At 54.1% G+C, this 19,160-nt stretch overlaps 1 protein-coding gene and 1 pseudogene across 5 annotated transcripts in view; both read left to right on the top strand.

Moving 5' to 3' along the window:
- MINDY4 (MINDY lysine 48 deubiquitinase 4) overlaps positions 1-17,868 on the top strand; it is a 117,600-nt gene extending 99,732 nt beyond the window's left edge. For all 5 annotated transcript variants that reach the window (XM_025291233.3, XM_044946691.2, XM_025291231.3 and 2 more), the window contains 3 exons: positions 5,727-5,907; positions 6,501-6,573; positions 17,467-17,868. In XM_025291233.3, coding sequence (XP_025147018.3) covers positions 5,727-5,907; positions 6,501-6,573; positions 17,467-17,515 — 303 coding nt within the window. In that variant the 3' untranslated portion in view covers positions 17,516-17,868. The remainder of the gene's footprint in view (positions 1-5,726; positions 5,908-6,500; positions 6,574-17,466) is intronic.
- LOC102396392 lies at positions 12,915-17,460 on the top strand (annotated as a pseudogene).
- Positions 17,869-19,160: the final 1,292 nt, after the last annotated feature.

Below are 19,160 nucleotides of genomic sequence, written 5' to 3'. Positions count from 1 at the left end.
CACACGGCCATCTCCTCCCTCAGCTTCTCCTTCTAAGGAGACAGTCATGTGGATTGCAGGCCCACTCTACTCCACTAACCTCATCCTAGCTAAGTAACCTGTAGCAGTCCTGTTTCCCAATAAAGCCACATGCTGAGGTACAGGGGGCTAGAACTTCAGCAGATCTTTTTTTGAGGGGACACAGTTCAATTGCAATAGGTCTCACTCAGTCTGTTTGCAAGCGTTTTGGTCCCTCTACCTCCCCTCTTACTACAGCTGGAGTCTTAGAAAGGATGACCCCCAAGTAAAGCTGGGCAGAGGGTAGGGTGACAGTTATCTCTGGCAGCATGGGCAGGGGACCGCTGGGCCCTGTGTTCTTGTCCCTGCCTGCTGCCAAGCCTTCTCTGAGTCTCGGTCTTCCTGTTTTCAGGGAAGAATTGTTCTGTGGTTGATTTTGTGAAAGAGTTGCCCTGAGGGAATAGCAGGAGGTTTTTCTTCAATGACCAGACCCGCAGAGGTTCTTGGAGGGTCAGGATGAGGCCTCATAGATCTTATATCCCCAGAACCAGGGAAGCAGAGACTGAGCCAAAGGGATGCTCAGAGCATGCCAGGTGGATGGGTATGTGGGGTAGCTCAATTTCATCATGGCCTTCCTGCGTGATCACATGTTCAAGTGTGCGGTCTCCATTGAACACCACTGTTTGGGTGGCTCCATCCCCAGATCCCCTCTCAGGGTGACGCCCCACCCCCAAAGACAGGAAGCAACCCTGTGGGTTCCAAAGACTTGGGGAGTAAAGAATGAGTGACTCACTCTCAGATGTGCTGATGTCAGGAAAGCACCCAGGAGTGCAGCCACGTGCCCCATGAGGCGCACCAGGCACCCTGAGCCTTGGACCCTGTGTGGGCTCTGCAGGCATTCAGCCGAAATTCCACGGGCTGAGAGGTAATCTTGACCAGGCTCACAGAATCCCAAAGCTTACTAGGAGCCCTGATCTCACTTTTGTGTGGAGGGTGTTGGTCAAAATGTCAACTATTTTCCTTTGGTCTGTTGGGGGTAATTGACAGGAACATCAGTTGGGCATCATCCTTTCCTTGGAGTAAAATGCTGATTGCAGAAAGTCAGATCCTACAATGATCCGAATCCTCAAATCCACATGGCACCCCCACCCCAGCCCCCACTGTTTGTTTGATTTGAGATGGGTGCTCTCTCTCCCTGCAACAAGGGGTGGTTTGCTCTTCTGCCCCCGGACAGCAGCCTTGCTAAAGAAGGAACCCTGGGCCTCTCTCCTTCTCCCAGAGCTCTCTGAGGACCAGGCGTCTGAAGGAGAAGGTGGAGGCCTGGCAGTTGACCAGAGTGCTTTCATCTCCTGTAACTCCACCCTCCATCTTTTGGTTCTGAGTTCCCCAGAGAACTCATGATTAGCCACATCAAACAGAAGGAATCCAAGGAGGTTTAGCATGCAGGCCCAGACCTGGAACCAGAGCCAGGGCCCCCACTCAGCCTGGCCTGGTCTTTTTCCAACAGGCAGCCCAGATGTTGTTATGGGGAAGATCTGGTATTTGGAGCAACCTAGAAATGATGTCCACAGCAGAGCTGTTCCGATAAGGCTGAAGCCTTTCTTTCATGTAGCTGGCAGAGCCAGGCCTGCCTTCACTCACAGCCCATCCCCAGGCTTCTCAGTGCAGCCTCTGGCTGGGAGCCAGAGTTCTGGGCCCTCACAAGTCTGTGGGGGGTGATAGGTCCTGTCAGGTGACCCACACTCCTCCTGTGCCCTGGGAGAAGCAGAGGCAACTCTGGGCCAAAAAATGCGCCCCTGCCATAAGTAACGAGCCCCTACCCTTCCCACTCCAGCCTGGCTGTGTCCTATGGAACCTAATTTGTTCTCCATGACCAACTGGACTGGCCTGGCCCATCTGACTTCCCCTTACTCCCTCCATCCCCAAGCTCAATGTGAAGGCTAGGCTATACTGGGAAGACCAGCTCCTCCTGGCTCCCGGTGGCCGTGGTGATGGGGGACTGACAGGCCAGGGAGGAAAGCATGGCACAGGGAATTTCACTTAAGGGCTTCCCCACGACCTGCAAGTCACGTTCATTGCTTGCCTTCATGGAGGGACCCGGGCAAAGACTGAGCTTGGCAGGGAGAGATCTGCCACCCTCCTCCCCTTTGTCCAGCTCCACAAAGAGCACCATCTGCCCAGTTACTTGAGCCAAGAGTGCATCCAGTCCATCAAGAAGTCATGGGGCTCCCACCCTGAGTTGTTTCTCAAGTCCTCTTTCACCCGTCTGAGCCACCAGCCTCACTGGTCTGAACACCTGTGTCAGCCCAACTGGGCTCTGGCTCCTGTCCCCACCTCCTTCCAATCGGGCTCCTTCTCTGAAGCCAGTGTGATCTTTAGAAGAGTAGATCGATTGATCACATTATTCCATTGCTTAACAACCTTCCATGGATTCCCAGTCCTCTGAAACTGTTATGGGCTGAATCGTGCCTTCTCCCCAATCCTCAGCACAGCATTGATTTGTTGAAGTCCTGGCTGGCAGTACCTTGGAATGTGACTATGCTTGGAGACAGGGCCATCAAAGAGGTAGCAAAGGGGAAAGAAGTCCGATGGTTGGGCCCAAATCCAGCTGACCGGTGTCCTTATAAGAAGAGGTTGGGACACAGGCACACGCTGAGGGCAGACCACTTGAAGACACGGGGAGAAGCTGCCCATCTTCATGCCAAGGAGAGGGGCCTCAGAAGAGACCACCCCATTGACATCTTGACCTGGGACCGCCAGCCTTCAGAATTGTGAGAAAATTAATTTCTGTTGTTTGAGCTGCTCAGTCTGTGGAACTTTCTTACGCAACTCTAGCAAACTAATACAGAGACTATGTAGTCCAGACCTTGATTGATAAGGCCCTACATCCTGTCCCTGCTTTTCCCACCCTTCGTGTTTTGACGTCACTGTCACTTCTAAGAGGAAGCCTTTCCTAACCTCATCACTCTTATCTCAGTAGAGGTCTCCTCTTGTGGTCCCCTGCCCACCTCGTCATTCTCCATCACAAGAATCTTAATTCTTTGCTTCCCAGGCCTCCTCTTGGTTTTACATATCCCATTTCATTGCTTTTGAGATGCAGACTTGCCCCACGCTTGAACACTTCTGAGGTTTTGATGTATAGTGGCTGTTGGTGATGCGTCCGGCTTTAACCGCCAGCCTGCGTTCTTTCTTAGTGACACGCCACTAACGGTGACTCTGACGGCGTCTTAGATTCAGTGACACGTGGTGCGAATGTGTCTGTGTGGTTATTTGTTTACTATCTCCACCTCATTCATGGGTAGCCCCGCAGGGCAGGCTGTTCTGGGGTCCTTCACCACTGATGCCTGGGACTGAAGTGTAAGTCCCGTTGAAAGAATGCGATCCTTGGAGATGGCGACTGTCGCTCTGCCTGAAGTCAAATGTTGGTCCTTTTGAATTAGGGCTTTAAAGCTGGCAGTCCGTGAATGGGTTGGAGGCATTCACACACCTCTGTCCTGCAAAAGATGCAAGAATCCATTTAAAACTACAAGTTGACCCTTGAGCCACTCAGGGGTTAATCTGCGTATAATTCATCATAGGGCCTCCATATCCGCGATTCTTCTGCATCCAGAGTCAACCGGCCATGTAACACTGTAGTAGTTACTGTTGAAAAATACCCATGTATGAGTGGACCCACACGGTTCAAGCCCACATTGTTCAAGGGTCAGCTGTAATCCCTGAAGATTGTGCTGCACCTTCACCCACTGGGGCCGTGCCGGGGGAGGGGAAATGTGCCCCCACCCTCCTTCCTTGCCCCAGGCCTTTGGTCAGCTACCCTAGAATCCACAGGAAGCGAATTTCATCTTTGGAAAAAAGTCACCCAATTGGAAGGGGCTCCTGAATGAGAAAACTCATTTATAAATTCCCCGGGCAGCTTTTTTTGCCCTTAATCTTTTGACCATTGCTTAGATGGCAAGCTGCCCTTTTGTCCCTCTGCTGGAAAATTCAAGGTGGCTGATTCTGCAGACGCCGGTTCCTGGCAGGCTGCACGGCACTTTTTCCTGCAGTGAGCGAGCACTGGCTTCCCAGTCTGCAGGGCTCCCTGTTCGAGGTGATGCCCTCACCAGAAAAGCCTCTTTTAACTGGAACGGAAGCCAAGTTTGCAGTGGACTTTAGGCACGTCCAGCCGCGTCCCTTAAGACAACGAATTCCCCGCCCCCCTCACCAAGAAGGGAGCTCTGTAGTCACACTTTACTGTCCCCAGGGGGCTGGGGTGAGGGCCAAATAGGGAGTGGGCAGGGTGCTTGGATAATGAGAAAGTGAAGACTTCGTGCAGTTCACCCTGCTACCTTCTGTCGAAGGTTCACAAGCAGGCATTTCCCCAGAGCACAGCCTCTCTGGCCGAGACATGCCAGCTCCAGGTGGGCTTTGGGAGGCCCAGTCTTCTGGGACGGGCCCCGGAGAAAGTATGCCCATCTCCCCACTGGAAAAATAATTCCCATTCTTTCCTTAATCCACAGGCTGCGGCTGTAAATACCTGAGTGTGCAAACATCTCCCCGGGGCTGGTGGGGATTAGGCCGAATCAAGCCTGGCCCACTGCACGTACAGAACTGAAGCAGCCAGGGCCCAGGGTTGGGAATCACAGGTGACAGGGAGAGAGCATGTCGAAGTCTGGCCACCAAGGGGCAGGCCAGCCACGCATCTGAGTGGGGTGGGGGGCCGGGCCCCGCCTCTCCCCTTTGCAGATCCAACAGGAGGGCCCTGACGTTGATCCCAGGCATCTGCCTTGCCTGCAGCACTCCTCTACCATGAAGGTCCTCTGCTGGGGACTTTCCAAAGGACTTCCTCCTCGGGAACTTCCACCATCATTCTCCCCTTCCCTACTTTTCCCTGATGCCTGCCGTTCCCTCAAGGTCTCTGGACATTTGTCCTGGCATCACCCACTGATGCTCACCCAGAGGCCCTCCTTCCCATCTCCCCCTGGCTCCAGCCCCACCTCTCTTCAAGCTGAATTCTTAGCTCACATTCCATTTCAATCACCAGGACCTTCGGTCATCAAACGTTTGCTTGTGTCGACTGATACTCCCTGCACTGCTGCTAAGGGTATATAGTCCGTGCAAGAGGCAGGCAGACACGCTGTCGTAGGGCAGAGGGATGCGCTGTGGCAGAGGAGGGTGGGTACTTGGTACCTAGTTCCCACCCTCACCCCGGGAGCCAGAAGTGGGATGTGATGCGTGCTCTCTGACCAGGTTGTCCGGATGATGCGGGACCTAAAGGAGAAGGGAAGTGTACTTGTGGACAGGACGCAGGCATGAGGCTTGCTCTGCTGGATTAGTTTGAGGACTGGTGAGAGGCCCTGTGTGGCTGCGGCTGGGCAGGGGAGGGTATAGGAAGAACCGGTTAGGAGGTCATTGATGGGGGCAGAGGGGCTGGACATGCGGGGGCCTTCGCTGGCAGGATGGGCAGCACCACATGCCAGCTTGCTACCAGAGATGAGGTGAGGGTGACGCCCGCCTTTCAGGCTGGGGTATCTCCTTATGACTGTCTGTGGGGCAAAGGCCCTGGGAGGGATGGGCTCAGTGGGCAGGGACAGCCCTGTGTCAGTGAGCAGCATACACAGGCCGGGATCCCCCACAGGGCCTCGCTGAGGTCAGCCCAGGCCTGGGGTTGGACAGAAGATGCGCCAACCTGCTTCCCTGGGTGGCACATTGCATCAGGTATCTCCATCTGCTCCCTCTCCCTTGTCCAGGTGGGCTGCTTCCTAAAGACCCCGAGGTTCCCCATCTGGGTGGTGTGCAGCGAGAGCCACTTCAGCGTCCTCTTCAGCCAGCAGCTTGAGCTGCTGCGAGATTGGAGGGCCGAGCGGCTCTTCGACCTGTACTACTACGACGGCCTGGCCAACCAGCAGGAGCAGATCCGGCTGACCATCGGTGCGCCACCTCCCCACCCATCCTGTGCGACCGGGGAGCCTCCAGACTGGCCGGGGACGCCGGCCTTAGCACGCCCACTCAGGGCAGGCAGAGAACAATGCAGACTTGATTGCTGGGACTGGGGGGTCAGAGGGCGAGTAAGAGCAGTGCCTCCTGCAGGAGGGGGCCAGCACTGGGCCTTGAGAAATGGTGGGCTTAAAGGGTGGGAGGTGAGGTGGAGACTACATAGGAAAGAGCATCATGCCAGCAAGTTTGGGTTTTTATTCTCCAGGCAAAGGGGCGCTATGGAAGGTTTTGGAGCAAGGGGAGTGATGGGATGAGATGTTTTTGGAAAGAACTATTCTGGTAGCTGAAGTGGAGCAGGAGGGTGGGGTAGAGACTGGAGATGGGAAGCCAGTGAGTAGGTTCTGTGGTATCTGGGTCAGAGCTGACGGGCAGGAACCAGGGAGGGTCCAAATGAGAGAAGAGCGGTAGCTGCCTGAGGAGTCAGGTCTGAGGAGTCAAGTCCGAGGAGTAGGGTTGTTGATGCTGACCTCAGGTGAGCCCGGGCCTGACTGATGACCGTGTGCCTCTCTCTCTCCCTCCCTCCCCAGACACCACCCAGACCGTCCCTGAGGACAGAGACAACGGCCTCGTCCCTCCCCTTGAGCTCTGCATCAGAACCAAGTGAGTCAGGCGCATCTCTGACTTCGGAGCCTTGCCTGAGTGGTGGTGGAGGGGTGGGCGGTGGGGTGCAGCAGTGGTGGGGGGTGGCCTGTAGGAAAGAGAATGGGTTCCAGATTGTCCCCATCTAGGAGGGGTGTGTGTGATGGGGAATGGAGGACCCCTGCAGACCGGAAAGACTCAATGCTTGGTGCTGGTTCATATGTGGCATTTTGTGGTCACTGGAGCCCAGGGAGAAGCGTGTGATTTGTGAGATGACATGTCTTCAGACAGCTTGTTAAATGCCCTGCGTCAGGCGGTGGGGGTGGTGAGTTGGTACCTCTTGAGACCCCTCCTCATTCAAGGCAGCAGCTGCCAAATTTGGTGAGTACTGTTAGGCCCGAAGGAAGAGGAACAGGTGGGGTTACCTGGTGGTGTCAGGGGTGGGGCGGTGGGGCGCTTGACTAGGATCGGAAGCGAGGAGGACCTGGCCTGGCCAGGGCGTGCTCAGACATGGCCTCCTGTAGCAGCGATGCCTTTGCGCTGGTGAGGGGCGGCCCCGGGCTTCTGCTGGTGCAGGTGGGGCCCTCTGAACACCCAGTGGAGGCACCCTGGAGCCGCCAAGGCAGTGGGGGTCCTCCAGCCCTCTCACCCCACCCTCGGTCTTAGGGAGCCTGAGGATCAGGCTGGGGGCTCCCTTGGCTCAGGAGTTCTCTGGCCAGGCCCAGAGCTGGGGCGGCTCTGCGGCAGGGAGGCAGGGGGAATTGCCAGCGCTCAGGCTGACCCTTCGCAGAGCCTCTGCGCGGTGACTCAGAGGCTTCAGGGTGCCATGGGAGGGGCAGGCCGGGAGGGAGGAGACCCGGGTCCCAGCAGGGGAGCGGGAGAACTTGCCGTTGTGGGTCCCAGAGTTTGAATCCCGACCTTGCCGCTTTCTGTCAGTGAGCCTTCGGACTTCTGTCTGTGCCTCACTTTGTCGTCTGTAAAGTGGGGTTGCTGGCCAGGCCTGGCTTACACGGCTGTCATGAAGAGTACCCAGGACATCACCAAGCGCCTTGCACAGCCCTGGTTATTATTGTCTCAGCCGCTCACGATTCCCAGTGACCTTGGGCGGAACCTCTGTTTTCCTGTTTGTGAAGTGGTGGCGGTTGGGGCGGAGGATGTGGGCCATGTCTGGGGTCCTGTGTCTCTGACCGCCTGAGATCCAGGGGGCTCACCTAGGGCTGCTGCCCAGCCACCCACAGGCCAGTGAGCCCTTGAATGGAGCCAAGGAGAGAAAGTAGGCTCCACAGACACAGGAAGGGACATAGAGGAGGTGTGGGAACATCTGCCTTGTCCCCCACTCATGCGTCCATCTGCTCATCTGTCCACCTGCCTGCCCGCCGGGCTGGGGTGGAGCATTCCTGTGGGGTCATGTGCCGGCGTTTCTTTCGTCGGGAGGATTAAAGGCACACGCAGCCCGCTTTCCTTTCATGTACAAAGGGCCACTCATTCGGAGTGATGAGAGACGGGCAGCAGCGGGGGAAGGAGGTGACACCGACCTTGGCGCCTCCTGCAGGACAGGGTGGGGGCCGCTGGGCATTCTTCCTGCAGGAGGGTCTGCCCAGCGGGGCTCTGGACTGCGCCCTGGACATAGGCTCTGCCTACCTCCAAACCCCTGGGCCCTTTCTCTGAAGGCCTCTGCAGGAGAGTCTGTCTCTGCAGCCCCCCTGGTGGCCCACTGCCCGAGCCTCTCCGCTGACCCTCTCTGGAGTAACTCTTCCTTTCCTGAGAATGCTTCTGCTGTAGAACTCGGCTCACCAGGTGCCTCCCAGGGGTCCAGGGATTGGGCGTTGTAGGCTCAGCCCTGATTGACAAGTGCTTGAGAATGACCTGGGGCTCTGGTCAGTCCAGAGACAGCCCAGGTGTGAACGTGGCCTGAGTCTCCCCTTCCTCTTCTGTTAGCTGTCTCCTCCCAGGACCTACCCCTGCTCTGGGGCGGGGCCACGAGCCCTGGAATGAACCGGTGAAATGACGGCATGTGAAATGATCTGGAGAGGCTGCCCTGAGCCCTTGGCCTGGGGCAGGCCGTCCAGGCTGAGTCCCTGCCCCGCCCTCGTCCGTCCCTGCTCACTCTCACGGGAGCAGCCTGGGCCAGACTGAGTCCTGGCATCTCCTCCAGCAGAGCTCCTTAGTGCTTGTCACAGATAGAAAATCATCGTATGTGGGCACCACACAGGGTTTGGGACAGCTGGCCTGGGGCTCCTGGTTGGCCCAGACTCCACACAGCTCCCTGATGGCTGAGGGGATCAGTGGTCCAGCATGTTTGTGTTTGTTCCCTCACAGGGAAGGTTTGCTCTAGAGCGTGGTCCCCAGGCTTCAGTGGGCCTCCCCTGGAGGGGTGTGGTTAAACACAAATCCCGCACCCCCCACGCCCGCCCCCGAGCTTCTGATTCAGTCTGCCTGGGATGTGGCCTGAGAATCTGCATTTCTTGAGTTCCCAGAGGCTGTAGGTGCCACTGTCCTAGGGCGGCTCTTTGAGAACTGATGCTCTGGTGGCTGGTGGGAGTGGTGTCCACCTCCCCCTCACCCTCCCTGGCTGCCTGGTGAGGGTCAGACGTCAAGGGAGATGCTGAGCCTCCAGCGTCTGGCCTGCTATGACACACTGGCCCTGAGGTAGTTCCTTCCTGGCTCCACTGGCTGCCCCCCGCCCCCCCAGGTCTGAGTGCTGCACCCCTGTATGGACTTTGCTGACACCAGTTCAACATCTCCCATCACTTGCTCTACCCTGATGGGTCCTTCTGGGTAATTAACATGGCACGACTTTTCCCAGCATCATTCCCGGAAAGCTGAGTGGGTGAGTGAGTAGAGGGAATGCAGGATTTTTCCCCCTGTGTACCCATCAGATAACATACCACTGTAATGGGAAACAGCAGGCCCAGCCTCCTGGAATCCTGTTCCAAGGGGTTGGATTACAAAGGCTTTGCATTTTGTTTTCATCCCAGATTCTCAAACAGCTCAAAGGGAGAAACTTGGGAAAGTGGCCTTCAAGGTCGGCAAGACCCGCTAGAGGTGGGGCCCGGCCTCTTGGGGGATAGGTCCTGCTGCCTTGACAGGAAGCAGGTATGGCCCGAGCTCAGGTCCTTTCCAAGGCCAGTTAGAGTCCAAGCACCTGCTGAAAGACAGCGAGCTCTCACGGCAGCATAGACCAACTTGAGGGCAGGTGGGATTTCTCCATCATCACTCCAACCTCATGAAACTTCTGGAGTTGACTCTATGCAAGAAACAGCTGGATGAGACTTGTGTCTTGCTCTCAGAGTTCACAAATGGACAGAAGTCAAGTTCAGAATCAACTCTGTTGTAATCCAGGAAAAGACACACTGCCTATCCTCAGACTCAGCTCTTGTTGCCCCGTAAGAGCCTCTGACACTCACACTAACCCGCACGAGGCATGCCACATGCCTAGTCATCCGGCAGCTTGCTTGGATCCACAGAAAGGCCCTTGGACAACATCTGACATGGCCCTTTCTTCTATGGACAGGGTTCTCTAGGGTTGGGGTCTGGCCCCAGGCCACACCCCGAGTCAAGAGCGGTGCAGGGCCTGGATCTTAGGCCTATGCTGTCCCAGCCCAGTGGAAGGTCACTGAACGGGCAGGGTGACTTCCCGCCACCTGGCTTTGTTGCCATGGTGACATTGCACAAGACTAGACTGCCAGACTTTGGAGAAGAGCATCCTAATTGGAACCCACCCCAGGTCCCAGACCATCCTCTCTAGTGTAACGTATGCCTCAGCCTCAGAGAATCTCCTGTTACCTTTGCTTGTGTCTGTCCCCTACCCTCCTCCCTCCTCTGTTCTCTAACCATCTCAGCCAAAAAAAAAAGCTTGATTTATGGTCATTTCCAAACAAGGCACACACAGTAACTTCTCTCAAGCTTCCAGCCTCAGTAGAATGGGGGAGAGAAAATGAAACGGTTGTCAACAGGCCAGAGAAAAGAGGAAAGAACTCATAACTGGGGCCTGGGGCTGGGTCACAGATGTTTCTGTTTGGAGGATCAGACGAAAAATGGAAAATGTAATTTCAGCTGGGACAGTGCCTTTGAGGGGCTGTAGCTGAGCACCCACCTCCCTCTGCTGCTCCCGCTACGGCCTGAGGAATCTCTGCAAACACCCTTCTTGCCTCGGTGCCGTCTTCACAGTGCCTGTCACCTGCTGAGGGAGGGTTCCCTGGGTGCTCCTGCCACCCAGCCCCGCTCTTCTGAGTCCCCTCTCTGCAGCCCACAGGCACAACTGCCCGTGGTGTTCCTTGTTCATGGAATATGTGACACCATGATGCACAGCATTGAATGGGAGTCTGGAGGTCCCAACTGAGTCCTGGCTCTGCCACTGCCACGTGGCATGACTTCCAGGTCTGGCTCCGTCTGGACCTCCATTTCCCATTCATCGATTGGGTATAATGGTGCCTTCCCTGAGCTGTTGTGAGGTTGAGAGAAAGCATTCCCTTTCCTTTGGAGACCTTGGGGGACTCACATGCGAGGTTGGCCGAGGATGGGTGGGAGGAGGCAGAAGGGAAGGGAGGGGGGAGGTGGGCCTTGGACAGGTCTCAGTGCCCACTGGGGTCAAAGGGGAGGGGGAGTGCAGTGTGAAGACTCAGGTTTTCCTGCTGGTGCCCGGGCCTGAGCAGGGGTAGCAGGGGTAGTTGGTGTGCAGGGGGGCGTGGTCACTCAGCAGCACCCCTGGGAGCCAGGCCTGAGCCAGCGGTTATGGAGGGGATGGAGGCAAGTGAGACCAGCTCTGCGCATTAGGGGCTCCCAGTCTAGCAGGAGAGGGAGATGTCATGACAGTATGGTGGGGGGAGCCTGACAGCAGTTCTGAGGAAGGATACTTCTGGAAGAAGGGGTCCTAGACCTGGCCCCGAAGGATGCGGGGTGGACAGGGAAGATGGTCATTGCAGGTGGAGGTGTTGCGGGAACAGGGACCCCATCTGGGGCCCGACAGTGGGCTCTTGTCTAACACTCGGAAATGAATTGTCCGAGGAGACACACATGCTGACGGCACAAGAGACTTTATTGGGAAGGGGCGCCCGGGCGGAGAGCAGTAGAGTAAGGGAACCCAGGAGAACTGCTCCACCACCAGGCTTGCAGTCTCGGGTCTTATGGGGTGGGATTCGTTTCTGGGCTGTCTCTGGTAGGGCAAGGGAACCCAGGAGAACTGCTCCGCCACCAGGCTTGCAGTCTCGGGTCTTATGGGGTGGGATTAGTTTCTGGGTTGTCTCTGGCCAGTCATTCTGACCCAGGGTTCTTGCTGCTGAAGCAAACATTGCTCAGCCAAGATGTATGTCAGCGAAAAGGATTCTGGGAGGTGGTCGGAAATGTGGCGTCTCCTTTTGACCTTTTCCCGAACCCTTCAGTTTGATGGTGGCTTGTTCCGTGTTCCTTACCAGAACCTCCTGTCATAAAGTAACTCACGCGATTGGTTCCTATGGTTCCTGGCCAGGATGGGTGGTTTCAGTCTGTGTGATTCCCCTAACAGAGCGCACAGCTCTGGCCAGGCTCTCAGGTGAGAGGCAGCCCATGGGGCTCATCGTGTAGCTGCTCTGGCTGCCAGCAGCTGGCACCTAGGATGGCATGCTGGCACACTGGATACTTGTCTGGAAATCCAAAGTGAGTGAGAGGAATTCTGGGGTATATGTCTACAGGTCAGTTCTGGTGGCTTTAAAAGCAGGCCTGCTCTCTTCTCCTCGCTGGTACAGTAAGTCACCTTTTTTTCCTCTGAAATACACTAGTTCTGTCAATGTTCAGAATCTGTGGAGGCAGGTTACTACTCAGTGATGACTGCTGGAGAGGAAAGGGATTCAGTCGTGAGCATGAGATGGGCCTGCCCATGATGCTGAGTGGACCTGAGCTCGGGACCACCGCATCTTCACTGAGCTCAACCCCTGAGCCAATGGTCCTTGACTGGGGGCAGTTTTGTTCCGCAGGAGATATTTGGCAACATCTGGGGACATTTTGGGTTGTCCTCGGTTGGGGGGAGGGTGTCAGATGTCCTACAGTACCCAAGACAGCCATCACAACAGAACTATCCAGCCCCAAATACCCACTGTGCCCACGCTGAGGAGCCCTGCTCTAAACTCTCACACCTTTAGCCTCCTTCTTCATAGTTGAGTGAGCTTTGATGCTGCCTGCCCACTCAGACAGAGAAGGCAATGGCACCCCACTCCAGTACTCTTGCCTGGAAAATCCCATGGGTGGAGGAGCCTGGTAGGCTGCAGTCCATGGGGTAGCTAAGAGTCGGACTCGACTGAGCGACTTCACTTTCACTTTTCACTTTCCTGCATTGGAGAAGGAAATGGCAACCCACTCCAGTGTTCTTGCCTGGAGAATCCCAGGGACGGGGAGCCTGGTGGGCTGTCGTCTATGGGGTCGCACAGAGTCGGACACGACTGAAGCGACTTAGCAGCAGCAGCAGCAGCCCACTCAGAAGCCACTCCATTTCACCTTTCCCTTTCTCTATCAGCCCCTGATTGCATGTTTAGAGTTCTTATTCATCCTTGTAAATTGGCCCGTAGGCTTTCAGAACCATCCCCCCTGGGGAACCATTCATCCCCTTCATAAACACAGCATCCCAGCGTTTCAGCTCTTTCAATTTTAAAACATGTCTGCTTTCCTGTTGTAGTTGTAAACTGCTTTCTTTCTGTGTTTCTACTACTCTCCCTGCCTCAGCACCTGTTAACCAGGGTGCGGTGGGTTGGTTACCTCTATGGAAAGCCTGAAAGCCAACATCAGCCCCACAGCCTGACCTTAGGACTCAGTGCCTGGTTGGTGTGACATGGGCGACTAGCAGCAGATGAGAGTGACTCACCCCTGCACTGAAGCCAAACTCTTTTGTCAAATTGGGAGCTCAGAGGAGAAGCTTCTGTCTGCCTGTTGGTATGGGGAGGGTGAAGCTGTGAGGGATGGAGAGGGACGAGGGAAGGGCGTTGGGGACCAGGCTGAGGGTGGATCTTATAGGGATACAGGAAGTCTGCTCTATTTCTGACTCTCCCCCTCATTCTCTCCATGACTGGAGGCAAGAATCCAAACTGGTCTTGGCAGTAGTTTCTCCTTTGCAAATCTGGGTCCCTGGTGCCTGGAGGCAGGCTGTGGGCAGGAATGTCGCTCTTTTCTCTGCCTTTCATCTGGGCATCTGGATTCAGGATGTGCTCCTAGTATCTAAGATTTTGATAGGAACTTTATAGAAGCTGATGCTTCTCTACATTCCCTGGAAGCCACCTGCTTCCCTGGTGGCTCAGTTGGCAATGAACCTGCCTGCAATGCAGGAGATCCGGGTTTGATCCCTGAGTCAGTAAGACTCCCTGGAGTAGGGAATGGCAACCCACTCCAATATTCTTGCCTGGGAAATTCCATGGACAGAGGAGCCTGGTGGACTACAGTCCATGGGGTGGCAAAGAGTCAGACACAACTGAGTAACTAACACACACACTCCTCTACAAATCTTAACAGAACAGTAAAAGGTTTTTAATGATGTGTTTCAAAACTGCAAAGATGATGAACAGAGAAAGCAAATTGAAAACCTCAAAGTCGCATGGTGGAATCAGTGAGGCTCTGCCTTGTGTGGCTGCAGGTTGCTCAAGTGCTGTTAACCCAGTAGGTCCACATGCTCCCTTGGAACCTGTGGTCATCACAACCCTTCTCAGCTCATCTTACCTCCAGAGCCTGCTCGGTTGTGGAAGTCAGAGCTCTATCCGTCTTCCCCACCAGCTGGACCTCTATTAGCTACCCTGAGATGTCATCAGGGTCCTGCACCAGTAGGGCAGGCAGTGGGCACTCAGGCAGTGGGCACTCTTCACCAAGGAGCAGCCTGACTCCTTCCGGGGCTGCTAAGTTGTCTCCAGACACCCTCCCAGTATCTCTCCTTTAAGCAGTGATGGATGCTCTGATGCTGATGGTTCCATAATTAGCTCAACGCCAAAGCGTCTAATAGGTTCCTCTAGATCTATCTCAGTGCCAACAACACAGCACCTCAGGACACCGTCTAAAGCACTCGGGTACCAAAGAATCACTTAATCCACATTCCAGTGGAACAGGTGATGCTGACTTTGTTGATGCACAAGACATCACTGATGATGAAGCAGAGGTTGGGTCCGTGGAGGAGCATGAGAGGTTATCCTGCATTTCTTATCACAGGTTAGGCTTGGAATGGATCTTGTTAAGGTAGTTCTTCCAACAATTACTCTTGGGAGAAACTCTCTTCTAGAAATGTATGCAAACTTTTTGCACATCCAGACCTGCCTCTGAGTATCTGCGACTGGAAGGATTCCAGGGACCAAATAGTTCGGGTGATGAAATGGTACCTCTCAGCCTTTTATTCAGGAAGAAAAGAACCAATTTGCCAAAAAACCATACAACCCCATTTTGGGTGCAATCATGCAGCATCTCAGGACGCTACCAAATGACATTGAAGGGAATGCAGAGCTAGTTTTGGAGGGTTTCTTAAAATAGTTTAATATTCGTGGCTGAGCAGCTATCCCATCATCCACAGCCTTTTATGCCGAGTGTTTTAGTAAGAAGATGCATTCCAGTGTTCGTATTTGGACCAGATGAAAATTTCTTGAACTGTCACTTGACACGCATGACACAGGGCAGGGCTGTGCCTGGTGTCTAAGACTGTGACAGCCATTACATTCTTACATTCCCTGGGGAGTTATGGAAGCCCTGGACAGGGTGGAGGCCTTGGTGGAGCTAGGAGAATGCCATATTAATTGTTCCAAAATGAGCTATATGCAAATATTGCCACCCACACCACACCTTTCTATGGGAGCAAGAAGCACAAAATTACACTAAGATTTTTGTTTTCTTCTCCAAATGACAAGAAATCTTTTTGCTCACTTGAAGGGAAATGGAATGATGTAAAGTGTGAAAAAATACTCCGTGGGGGTCGTACAGTCTTTACAGAGACCAAGAAGTTGCTGGTCATCGGGAGGAAAGTAGGTTGGAAGAACAGAATGAGTATGAATCTCCCTGCCTCGGCAAGGCTGTCCCTCTCAACTGGAAACTCAGAGACATAGACAGGGTCCCGAAAGGCAGGCACAGTCATGAAGAAAGGCAAAGAGCAGAAGCCTGAGGAAGGAAGGAGAGAAATTCAGTGGGGTTCTAGGTTATTCATGAAGATGGAAAGTGCTGGCTTTATGCCGAACCATGACTGAAAATTCATGGTACTTCTAAGCACTCGGTTGGAAAATGCAACAGTCTGACTTTGAGAGAACCTGTTCACTCCCTTCTTGCTGCAGGTGCGATCTCAGGGATACAGACAGACCTCAGAGATGTTGTGGGCTCATTCCAGACCCATGCAGTAAAGCGAGTCATACGAGTTGTTGGTTTCCCAGTGCGTATGAAGGTTAGGTTTACACTATCCTGTAGTCTGTCACATGTGCAATAGCATTATGTCTAAAAAACAATGTGTGTATCTTAATTACGAAATACTTTATTGCCACAAATGCTAAACATCATGATCTTCAATGAGTCGTAATCTTTTGTAATACTGTCAGAGATCACTGATCATGGATGACCGTAACAAAGATAGTAATAATGAAACAGCTTGAACTGCAGAGTAAGCCAATACTGTTGGAAAAATGGTGCTGATAACTTGTTCGATGCAGGGTTGCCATAAACCTTCAATATGTAAACAAACAAACAAACAAACCCCCCACCCCCCATAGTATCTGCAAAGTGCAATAAAGAAAAGCTCAATAAAATGAGGTCTGCCTGTATTGGGCTTTCCAATGCAGATGTACAAGTAAAGTAAGAAAAGTGTCCCGTTCTTCCCTTTCTGTGACAATTTCAGTATCGACTTGTAAAACTTTAGGTTTTGAAAATGTCTACTCCCCAAACCCCACACCCTGGGAAACATTTCAAAACTCCAGCCTCAGACTCCATGTTCTAGCACTGCTATTGAGGTATGCAACATCTGTTTCCTGGTTTGTATAATGTTAGGATGTACGTTTGTGTATAATGCACCCAGTGCCAGATTTTTCTGAAATATCCCGCCTGCTATAAATGTGATTCCTCTCAGTCCTTTATAGAAAACTAATTCCATGTATTAATATTAAATTAAGTGCTAGTCTCCCCTATAATAACTTTAATTTGGGGACTGAACTATTATTAAATTATATCTAACTCTGCTGAAGTGTTAGTTGCTCAGTTGTGTCCGACTCATTGCAATCCCATGGACTGTAGCCCACCAGGCTCCTCTGTCCATGGGATTCTCCAGGCAAGAATACTGGAGTGGGTTGCCATTTCCTTCTCCAGGGGATCTTCCCAATCCAGGGATCAAACCCGAGTCTCATGCATTGTGGGCAGATTCTTTACATTTGATCCACCAGGGAAGCCCCATCTAACTCTGGACTCCTATTTAATTATACTCACTGCTTCTAAAGGCTTCCTAAAGTAATTTTTTGAAAATGCAAACCTGTGTTTTACTGAACTGCTCACAGCGCTTCATTAACTTCTCATGGTTTTTAGAGCAAAGACCAGAATCCTTGCGAGGCCTCCTAGGTCCCATGTGGTGCCAGCTCTGCGGGCTCCCTATGCCCCCTGCCTACCTTTCTGGGCTCCGGCGACTGGACCCCCTTCTGTGCCTTGAAACCTCCAGGATTTCTCCGTATCTGGGTCTTCCTATGTGCCTTTAAAGTGCCACCATCCAGCCCCCCCGAAGAGTGGCTGGACTCAGATGTGTGTAGATCACTCGGCTTGTCAAGGGATTTTGGGTGCGTTTGTCTTATAGGGGCCTGGTGTGTAGGTTTGTCTGTGGGTGTGGAAGGGTGATGTGGACATGATGAAACTTGAAACCCTTGAAGCCCTGGAGATGGGAGATCAGGTGAGTGAGGACAAGAGATGGTTCCCCTGCGGCCCCGCAGCTCTAACTCTCTGTCCCTCTGTTCTTAGGTGGAAGGGGGCATCAGTGAACTGGAATGGCTCGGAACCCATCCTGTGACCCTCTGTGGGGATGAGCCTCATGGCTCCAGTGCTCATTACTAGGGGTGATGGCGGAGCTCCCAGGCCTCAGGGACAAGTCTGGGCCAGCACCTGAATTAGCACTGCTGCAGAAGCATCCGAAATCTCCCTGCCTCTTCCGTGAAGGGCCTGCCAGGGAGTGATTCGGACCCAGCGCACTGCTGTGCGGCCCCGCCCAGCAGAGTTGTGACTGCCAAGGGAGGTTGGTGGGGCCCCTGCTGCCTTTTCTCTGCATCCCGCCCTTGCTCCCAGCCTCTGATGTGGGCAGCCGAGGGATCCAGGGCACTCGTTATTTCTGAAAGTTGGCTTCTATAAACCAGGAGTCAGATCTGTGCTGAGGGCCAGTCTCATTTGTTGTGTTGCTGTAGAGGAAGCATGAAGTTTGCGGGGTTCATAGCTGGGGGGGATGGTGATGGGTGGAGGGGGCCAGAGCCCTGGAGACCTGTGGGCTCAGTCATCACCTAGCAAGAGTCTCTATGTGAGCCATACCCTGTGGCCCAGAGGTGTCCCTGGCTGGGCTTATGGTCTGGCCTGCCTTCTTTTGATCAGCCCCATGTCTGAGGCACCAAGCTCCATAAGCTGTGCTGACTAGGAGTAACTCAGGCCCCCTGGGATCCCATCTCAGGGCTGACCTCGATGCCTGTGAGGTCCCATGAGGATGGGCATGCGCACCTGGAGGGTAGGCTACACCTGGCAAACAGGTATGGGGAAGAGAACCTTCTAGGGAGGGACCTTTTGGCGCCGAAGGACAGTAAGACGACGATGAGATGAGGGACTAGGTGTGGTCCCCTGTGTGACTGCAGTGGGGCATGTGTGGAGAAAACCGGCTGAAATGTGGGTGGGCAGAGCTCATGGAGACCCTCACACTCCAGACTGAGGGTAGAGTAGGTGGGAAGGGTAGAGCACGTGGGAACGGGGAAGATTGCATAGTCACCTGTGAAGAGAAAATTGTACTTGGAGCCTCCTTCATTCCAATAATTTATATCCTATGGATTCCAAAGAGGAGCACAAACAAGCATAGAAGTGCAATGGGAGGTTGGTGAAGAAGGAGACCAGAGAGAGTTTTGTCAAAAATGGACGCTACGGACCCCTCTGCAGTGGCTCTCAACGGTGGACTGAGCGAGAAGTAGAGCACGGTCTCCAGGAAACTCTGTCACCTGGCTGTCCACGGGGGAGTCAGCAGCTGCATCATGGAAGAGGCCCCCCCACCCCCACCCCACCACATGCCCGGCTGTGCCCCTTGAGTGCTTGGCTGGGGTTCTGAGTGGGGCCTGCAGAGGAGAGTGTTCACACGCAAGGACCAGGCACGTGCTCCTCCCACATCTGCCCTGACCCAGGGAGAATTGTAGACCTGGACGGCAGCCAGTCCCCAGCTTCCATGTCCCCCCTTAAGGCTCAGGACACAAACAGCTCGGGGGTTCTGCTCCCCCTGCAGTGCTGGCTGAAAGGAGACCCCACTTTAAGAGCCAAGCATACAGCAGGCAAAGCTGGCGTTTGGTGGTGATAAAGAGCCTGTTTAGTGCTTTCGCGGGCTGGGTAAAGCAGTGGCGGGACTATGGGTCTTTGGGGAGCAGCAAGTAGGAGCCGGGAGGGAAGCGAGAGGCCAGGAGTGCTTTGTCCCGGCT

This window comes from Bubalus bubalis, chromosome 8, assembly GCF_019923935.1.
Source record: "Bubalus bubalis isolate 160015118507 breed Murrah chromosome 8, NDDB_SH_1, whole genome shotgun sequence".
NCBI classification, from domain to species: Eukaryota; Metazoa; Chordata; class Mammalia; order Artiodactyla; family Bovidae; genus Bubalus; species Bubalus bubalis.
The sequence above is the reverse complement of the archived record's forward strand: the minus strand, read 5'-3'. Positions and strand labels throughout refer to the sequence as shown.